Source organism: Ctenocephalides felis, unplaced genomic scaffold (assembly GCF_003426905.1).
Source record: "Ctenocephalides felis isolate EL2017-DRISC unplaced genomic scaffold, ASM342690v1 CF-g0.4_SCAFFOLD_00398, whole genome shotgun sequence".
NCBI lineage: Eukaryota > Metazoa > Arthropoda > Insecta > Siphonaptera > Pulicidae > Ctenocephalides > Ctenocephalides felis.
Window position 1 is genome coordinate 7,408 of NW_020536552.1, and position 9,228 is coordinate 16,635.

Below are 9,228 nucleotides of genomic sequence, written 5' to 3' on the forward strand. Positions count from 1 at the left end.
AAATCGATTCAGAATTGCGAGTCTAAAAGTGTATGAAATTTTTTTCACTTTTCTGCGATTTACAAAAAAACGTCGGCTCGGCCGATCGTAGCGCAAAACTGACAAACGATAGTACTCATCTAGATACATCGAATGGCTTTTAATTTTTTGAAATCGGTCCAGCCGTTTTCGAGAAAACGTCGATTTACGGCAAAAAATCTGTTCACATACACATACACATACACACAAACACATACTTTTTCCAAATTTGGTCTCATTCGATTCAGAATGGTTTGAAACGTCGAGAAAACATAAAATTAGCGAATAGGATTTTTTATGAAAACAAACTTCTCCTTCGCGAAGTTAATAATAAATTAAATTATTTAAATTAAACGACTTATCGCAGGCTAATAATATTTCAGTCTATTTTTGAAGAGCATAAAAATCCATTATCAACAATTTCAAATTTAACCAAAAACCAACAATTAATTATGAAGGAAAGTCTCAGCCGATCTTTACCAAAGACTAATCAGAATTTTCTAACCTTTCAAACAAATTTTGGGTTTTTAAAATCAGCTCAAAATTTCTGGTTAAAACTTGTACAACTAGTGGGGTGTATGGCATCGTGCCTTAAGGCAAATTGCTGGAACTTCCAGTACCGTAACGAAATGTTTGAGAAATACTGAATGTTTTCAAATAGATTATTATAAATATTGTAACATTGGCTAATATTCATAAGAATTATATAAACGGAACTGCAAAGTTGATATTATCTGAATTATTTTCTATATACAAAAAAAACTAAAAAAAAAAACAAAAATACATTTTTTTTTCCAAAATCAATTATTTTGTTGAAACAAGCTGAAAGTTCTTTGAATCATTCAAATCGGATGCTTACTTCTCTTAAAAACTGTCATTTTTGCACATATACCTATGTATCTCCGAAACCGCTAGACCTGCCTTTGCCAAAAACTAATAATCACTTCTCCCAATCATTACTAATTGAATGTTTTTAGATCATTCAAATCGGGTGCTCCGTTCACTCAAAAACTCGATTTCTATTTTTTATGCACTCTTTATCCGTATCTCCGTAACGGCTGGACTTGCCTTTGCCAAAAACTAATCAGCATATCTTCCTATCAATAGGAATCGAATGTTTTTTGAACCATTCAAATCGGTTGATCCGTGCGCCCGAAAACGTGGACGAAAAATTGTATCCATACATACATACACACACACATCCATTTTTTCTAAGGTATGCCAAAATGTTCAGAAACCTTCAAAACGTCGAGAAATGTAAAAATTTTCAATTTCGATTTTCGGCGCATTACAATAACTTACCCTACCGGAAGTTAAAAAAAAAAACTTTTCTGGCAATTACGAAAAATCAGCTTGGGCGATTGTTGTGCAGACTAATCAATGCAAGCTCATATTAAGAAACATCGAATGGCTTTTAAATTTTTTAAATTGGTTCAGTCGTTTTTCAGAAAACGACGGCAAAAAAACTACATTTCGAGCATACGCACACTACCAGTATTTACTAAAATTATCGTAGTTACAAGAAAGACAAATTAAAATTATACTCAATAATATAACAAGCCAAAATTTCCAACAATTATTATTTTCAATAATGGTTAATAGTTTGACCTCGCACATAAGTTGTCATTTAACTAATTTTGTAGACAATATAACAGTTCCAATAGTACCAAATAATGACTGATTTTTATATAAATAGAATTTTCTTCTCAAGAATATAAGTATGATTCTACAAGCATATTTCCACACAAAATTGAAATGTTCGGATTACTGAATTCTATTGAAAAAGTATTAGGTAATGAATAAAAAAATACATTGCATTACGCGACAATCTTCAGAACAGGCCACTCTTATCTGCATTATAAATTCTATTTATTTTATTTATAAAATGTAGGAATGCCTGTACTGCAGATTCGTTGCCAGATAATGATAATTTCTCACCTGATATGATTAATCGACGGATACCAAGCATAAGCTTTCTATATTTATTTAACCAATCATCCCTGGCATGTAATCATCTCCATGGGTACAGAATTATTAGACATGGCAATCTTTCAAAGTGTTGATCTAGTATATATATACCAGTGTATGATGATTAAATTTCAGTAGACTGCCATTAAGTATAATATATGAGCTTGGTGACATGAATATCTGAACCTGCAGTGCAACATGTTAAAATAAAGAATACTAAAATTAATTAAAATTATTAGATTTAAAATCACAAAAATTTATGCTGTCAAATTGAGTATGTATCTAGGCATAATGTATAAAAATAAAAATGTATTGCCAATATTTTAAGTCACCATAATGTTATTTTGGCGTACTATACTTTGACAAATATTTATCATGTAATTTACTAGATTAGGATTTCAAATAATTTATAAACTGGATATACTTCTACTACCAATATTTGAATATGATATGAATGCATGTGTGTATGTATACTTATTGCATATTAAGATGCATTAACATAGAATTTAAATCTCTTGTTACGTATATTTAGATATCATACATACTCAAAATAGTGATATTTACAATAAAAATATAATTTTCTTAAACCTATATTAAAATATAAATAAATAGTAACAACATTAAAATAACATGACAATCATTAGTAGATTTGCTATCCCTTTTATGGGCACTTATAACGCAATACTATTCAAATTTGGGCTGCAGAATACTCGCACTCACTATAATAAAGAGATAAATATTATGGTCTAAATTTATACATATTGCCTATATGTTCTATCAATATTTACAATGTGATAGTCATGTTTGGCATGGCCTAATCAGTCAAATTTTGATCTAGAATTGTCATGTTTCTAGAAAGTAACATGTAAAATATTTGTATACAATACCTATAGATGAATCACATATGAGGCCATACCATAGTTATATATATAACAACAATATAAGGCTATATTTTTACTTATACTGTGCGACAAATTCTTTGTGAAATACTGCAAATTTATCCAACATTTCTTTCAATTTATCTGTTTGTGGCAAAATAGTGGTCCTGAAATGATAAGTTCCTGGTTTCTGACCAAAACCTGAGCCAGGTACAATACAAATTCCAGTTCTTTCTAATAATTCAAATGCATAAAACACATCTGCTGGCTTTCCAGCCTTGTCAGCGGCATCAATTGCTTTTTGAGGTAGTTTAATTTGAGGGAAAGCATACATAGCTCCTTGTACAGTGTTGCACGAAAAACCTTCAAAACTGTTAAAAGTGTCTGCTACCATCTTAGCACGAATTGCCAATTGAGAAAGTACTTCTTGTTTCTCTTTCATAAACAATTCATATGAAGGTTCGCCAGGTCTAGGAGGGTTTACCTAAAACAAATAAATTAAACAATAAAGTTCAGTACTTTATAGTTCCTTTAGTGAAAGTTATTTTTTTTATCAAAATATAACAATTCTACATATAATTATAGTGTGATCAAAATTAAATTCACAACAAATTTCATACAATATCAGCATATGCTTGTATTTAATATATTTAATCTTTTAATATACTTAACTATTTGCAATAATTAAAATTATAAAAAATTGCAAGAATAGTTATATAACATAGAATTGTACTTCTATAACACAAATTTAATCTAACATGCTTTGAGAATTGAGAATAACCCCCTTATAATAAGGCTTATAAAGCACTTATACAGCTCATTTCAACTCTAACACTCCTTGAATTGAATCAAAATAAAATATAAAATAGAAAAGATATAAAAACCGCCACATCTTAAAAAATGTGAAAACTAGCACAAAAGATAAGTCATTAATCATTTTTCATTCAAGGGTGTATGTTTCATTCTAAAAAGGTCTAGATTTGTCTGCACAGTTATTCATATTTTTTAAATAAATATCCTTCAAATAAAATAGACAAACATCAAAATGAAACTACTTATTAACACAATTAATGTTGTATTACTTCTTAAAAACATAAATAAAAATAAACATGTCTCTATTATAAAAATATGATAGCATGTTTTTATGAATTATTAAAACCTAACCCTTATTTTTGTACCAATCCTTTCTTTTATATAAATGGTAATTTTTTGAAATGTAACTATCACAGGGACATTTGTAATTTGGTTAGCACAGTTCACATACTTTATAATCAGCAGGTCACAAATTTGTAAATAGTTTTTACACTTATTTTCAATAGATCAGTATAGACCACCCGCATCATAATAAATTAATCAAAGAACTGTTACAGAAATTTCCGAAAAAAAATAATTTGCGATAAAAGCAAAAATGCATTCCTTATGAAACTTGAACTTGTAATTGTCTATTCAGAAAATTCATTTCAATATATTTAATAAATAATACTAAATACAATACCACACAGTCCAATGCAGATTGGCCTAAAGTTGTAGGGCACAACATTGCAGAAATACATTTAAGTAACATGGCCTTGACATCAGGGCACATATTTATAATTTCCATCATTCCTCCTCTCATTCCGCACTCGCCCATGTATCCTTTCGAAGTAGACATGAATGAAGCAAGTTCAATCTCATCATAAGGAGGTCCCATTTCTCTCAGAACCTACAAAAAGAAACATGATAAATAAGTAATTCTTTTTCAATATTATTTATTAGCAATCTCATGAGTAAACCCTTTAAGAAATTAATATTATATATTGAAAACATAAAATAGTATTGCTGATATAAGCAATACTACATTACCAGTTATAAAAATTATTTTACTACGTTTATTATATCAATTACCTTTTTAAATGAGTAAAATTTAGAACCTTCAGCATATACATTGTCCTGATATACTTCATCAGCAAATATCATCAAATCTTCCTGATGTGCAAACTTAATAACTTGTTCTATGTTCTCACGACTTAGTACTTGGCCAGTAGGGTTACCTGGATTAATAACAACTATAGCTCTGGGAAGAATGTTATTACTCTTTGCTTCAGATATTGCCCTATTCAATTCGGATACATCCAAACCCCAACCGGTCTCTTCATTAAGATAGTATCCTATTTGCCCCATGTTAAATTCAGCAATTGTTGCAGAATAAAGAGGATATTGAGGTATGGGCACCATCACACCTATAAAGAGAAATTCAGGGTTGATTTAATAAAACAATATAATAAAATTATATTAAGTAGTTTTGAACAAGTGCAATAAACACTTTTTATTATACCAAAAAAAACTCAATTTAAATCTATCAACTGTTACTACATTTCTGATATTTTAAAGCAAAAAATTAATATAATATTAAAATAGAATATTCAAATTATAAATAATTAGTAAAAAAATAAAATAACTCTTATTATCTTTCCCACTCACAAATCAAGAATAAAACAAACCTGGTTTCTTATTGTCTAAATGACATGTAAGCAATTGCAAAAGTACTTTGATGCCTCCCGAAGCTCCAGTAGATAAAATAATGTCATCCGGACTAGATGGTACACCATCTCTCCTTTCAATAAATTCTGCAGCATGCTTTTTAATAACATCAATTCCAGTTGAGTCAGAATAAGAACCAGCCGAATATCCTTTACAACTTTTTAATATTGTATCTGCTCTTTCTTTAACATCTGAAGGAAAATCTGGGCTATCCATTAATGGTGGATATGCAACTAGAGCAAGTACCTAGTAATAACAGATAGAATAAATAAATTATGTGCAATCACACATACAGATTAAGAATTAGATGATAATATTGATAATGATAACATTTTTCAGTTGTCTGATTCATGCATTTGGATCTAATTACATATTGCCATAAATAACATTTGTCAGATTTACATTTTAGATTGTGTTCGAGCCTCACAAATTTTATTTATCCATCTTCCTCTACCTGACATAATAAAATAAATCTTACCCTAGTATAGGTACTAAGCTAGTTATAAGAAATTATTCATTCTGTACGTATACCTTGACCCGATAACATCTAATACAATTTACTAAAATTATACACATTGCATTTCTACAAACAATTTTGAAACTAGTTATTATTTTCCATTCAGTTCTTTGTTATTTCAGATCTGATATAGCCTTTTTGATAATTAATTATATCTGGTCCTTCGGGGTAGTAAAGTGTCTGTGTAGTGATTTTTTAATTGACTTTGTTAATAACAATTGTGCCGGTAGCCTTCAGATTGAGTAAATATTTAATACTATCACTAATGTGAAACTTGAAAACAATATTTGTTTGATTTGTGAGTAACAATTTCATGGTTATAGTGTGTGAAATAGAAATTCGATCTAATAGAATGTAAAGGAACAAAGAAGGAATGTTTCTAAAATAGAATGCAAAGGAACAAAGCTCCGAAAAGAAATCATAACACCAATTAAACAAAATTTAGTAATTAAAATGTTAATAAAATACAATAATCAATATATATGTATCACTCTCATACAATTATATAGAAAGTGTTGTATATATTATCACTTTATGAATTACTAAATATTATTTTTATAAAATGCCCCTGACTATATTAAACAAAATATCTTGAAAGTAATACATATGTAGACAAAAAAGTATATATATGCCATATTCATATACAGTCAATAAACACGGAATAAAATATTTAATAATTTAAGATAAAATCAATATAATTTCTTATAGTTTATGGGAATGAAATTATAAGTTACAGTTACAGTTTTTTTCAAACTAAACAACTAATAAGAGATGTAAACCTATACTAACATATTAATAAAATCTGTGCAAACTCTTGGCGCAAACAAACTGTTGAAGTTTAATACTAAACGCTCTGTGTCTACTATGTTTATGTATATATGTTTGTCTTTTGTTTTATGTAAAACAAGTGATTGTTAATAATGTTTGTAATGAATGTGATTAGTTAAAGAATATATAATCAGCCAGTCTGTTTTTATCCTTCTTCATAAACGGTTGTATTATTATTCACATAAACTTTCAACATAAATTCTACACAAACAAAACGTATAACTGTTGTGGTCATCAATTAAAAGAAATGTATCAAAATAACCTCATTGTGAACCAACTTATTAAAACACAAATAAAAGGTTTTGCACATTAATATGCCATTTCATTTGGTATGTTTGTGCACGCATAAGTGAACAATATGAATTATGCTTATCAAGTTGAACTTATGAACACAATTTTTTAAGTGTTTAAGACACTAAAGTGCAAACTCTTGGCACAAACAAACAAAACTTTTAGGTTCATCAATTAAAAGAAATGTATTGTATATATTTCATTAGGCATTATTGTGAACGCAGAAGTGAACAATATGAATTATGCTTATCAAGTTGAACTTTTGAACACCACTTTTTATGTGTTTAAAACACAAGAGAGTTTAAGACAAATGATTAGGTAACAGATAAATTATCTAAAGTCTAGTTAAATAATATAGAAAATTAAATATAACAGAATAAAACGGAGTACATTAATATCAATAAATCAAGATATACATGGACATTACACAAGAAAACATGAAAATTTTGACATTGAACACAACAGAATAAACAAAATATTACATGGAGCGTTACTAAAATATATAATAAACGTTCGTGCGATATAAAGATGTCTAGTGATAACACTAATTTCAAAAGAAATATTGTAAAGAAATTGAAGACGCAGGAGTTTGATGCTGAATAGCCGACTGAATGGAAGTAATTCTCAAAAATATATTGCAGATACTAACCTGTCTAATAAAAGTAATAGGCTTTTGTCCCATAGCATGACAATCACCAATATTTGCTTTGATAACCTCTGTGAAAGGTTTTTTGGCACCCTAAATAAATAATAAACATAATTAGTATAGATTTCGAACATTTTAATACAGAATATTAACAGAATATAAATCTTAGCTTCTTAGAAATGTATATATTAAAAACTATCTGACACTCAATTTATGACATTCATTAGTATGCATTTATGATAAAATATTCGCATATAAATGTGATTTTAGTTCGTTGCGATAAATACATATATTAATACTAATCATTCAAAGCGATATATTAACAAAAGTGAATGAAAAATATGTGTTGTCAAATCATAAAATCAATATGTAATTACCTTTTCCAATTCCTTTTCAATTTGTGTAGCTCTAATAACTAAAGGACCACGAACTGCATATTCCATAATTTTGACATTCGGATTAATGTTTTCCATACAGACCCTTCTTTTGGGGCCATTTCGGGCACTTGTAGTACTTAAATTGCAAGACATCGTCACTGAAACCGGGTGAATATTGCACGTCAAGGTCCTCGTCTGAAACGCTCCAACTGATATCGAGAATCGGGCGGCCGACATGATGAATGATAAATGTCACTCAATTGTTTTAAATAAGTGTATCGATTATTTTTTCCACCTTGAAAATAAATAAACGCAGTAGTGTCAAATGTGTAATTTTTCAAGCATCGTAATAAACACAACAGCACAAACAATTGGAAGTCGGATTCGGCACGCACGGTTATGAAAACTTAGCGAAATGTCAGTCTACAACTCGAACTGCAAAATGCATTCAACACATATTCTTAGCTTTGTCTACGAATGGATAGTTCGTTAGTCCGTTTTCCAGAGGTTAGTAAGTTATCAAGACATATGTTTCTAAAATATTTCCAAGTTGTCGTTAAAACTTTTTGCAGGTTCTTACCTAACCACCTTTGACATCGGTTTACGAGTGCGCAAATCCAAAAATAGAGATCTGTTACAGAACATAAGTGTCGCAACGTGCAAATTAGTACTAATAGTTCTAATACATACTAGTTTATAATATTAGTTACGTTTTATTTTCTATGTAAACAGACTAATGTGCTTAAATTACTTGCCGCTTAAATTTTCATTTCCTTCTCACCTTTTCTAATTTTATTGCCTAATCATTGGACTAATTTGTCACTCAAAGTGTAAGTTCCCACTACGGTCTTAAATGTTTTAGAAACACGTGAATTATATTTTTTATTTTTATCAAAAATTCTTTATTTGTTCGAGATAAAGCATGTGTTATCTATCTAATAACCTTAAAGTGATCAAATATTTTTGTCTGGCTATAGTTCAAATGCGAACGGATTAATCCAGTTTAGTTAATGGAAATTACTTCAACTTACTAAATAGTTTCATTCATAAAATCATTAATATTATGGGATTGCAGGGCCGGATTTAGAAATTTGGCGCCCTGGGGTACTGACAAAATGCCGCCCCATCCCTGAATTTTTAGGTAAAATAGTTTTTTTATATATCATTTTTCTAAAATTAAAATTA

The 9,228-nt window shown here is 29.0% G+C and overlaps 1 protein-coding gene across 3 annotated transcripts; it reads right to left on the minus strand.

Moving 5' to 3' along the window:
* Positions 1-2,459: 2,459 nt before the first annotated feature.
* LOC113364291 (alanine aminotransferase 1-like) lies at positions 2,460-8,702 on the minus strand. 3 transcript variants are annotated; one of them, XM_026606783.1, is made up of 7 exons: positions 8,624-8,702; positions 8,044-8,338; positions 7,670-7,759; positions 5,345-5,630; positions 4,749-5,083; positions 4,360-4,566; positions 2,941-3,348 (listed from the first exon to the last, which is right to left on the minus strand). In XM_026606783.1, exons 2-7 carry the CDS (start codon positions 8,278-8,280, stop codon positions 2,941-2,943), a joined length of 1,563 nt encoding a protein of 520 aa, XP_026462568.1. In that variant the 5' UTR covers positions 8,281-8,338; positions 8,624-8,702. The 3 variants fall into 3 exon arrangements, with proteins under 3 accessions (XP_026462583.1, XP_026462568.1, XP_026462575.1); XM_026606790.1 differs by lacking the exon at positions 8,624-8,702 and adding an exon at positions 8,413-8,431; XM_026606798.1 differs by lacking the exon at positions 8,624-8,702 and having other exon boundaries at positions 2,460-3,348; positions 8,044-8,489.
* Between the last annotated feature and the right edge of the window lie 526 nt (positions 8,703-9,228).

Excerpts from the sequence above, each read along its gene's own strand:
- LOC113364291 (XM_026606798.1), bottom strand. The coding sequence starts at position 8,280 with ATGTCGGCCGCCCGATTCTCGATATCAGTTGGAGCGTTTCAGACGAGG. Across the intron at positions 7,760-8,043 it reads TTGAAAAGGAATTGGAAAAG|GGTGCCAAAAAACCTTTCAC; the intron begins GTAATTACATAT and ends TTATTTATTTAG. Across the intron at positions 3,349-4,359 it reads AATCTGCATTGGACTGTGTG|GTAAACCCTCCTAGACCTGG; the intron begins GTATTGTATTTA and ends TATTTGTTTTAG.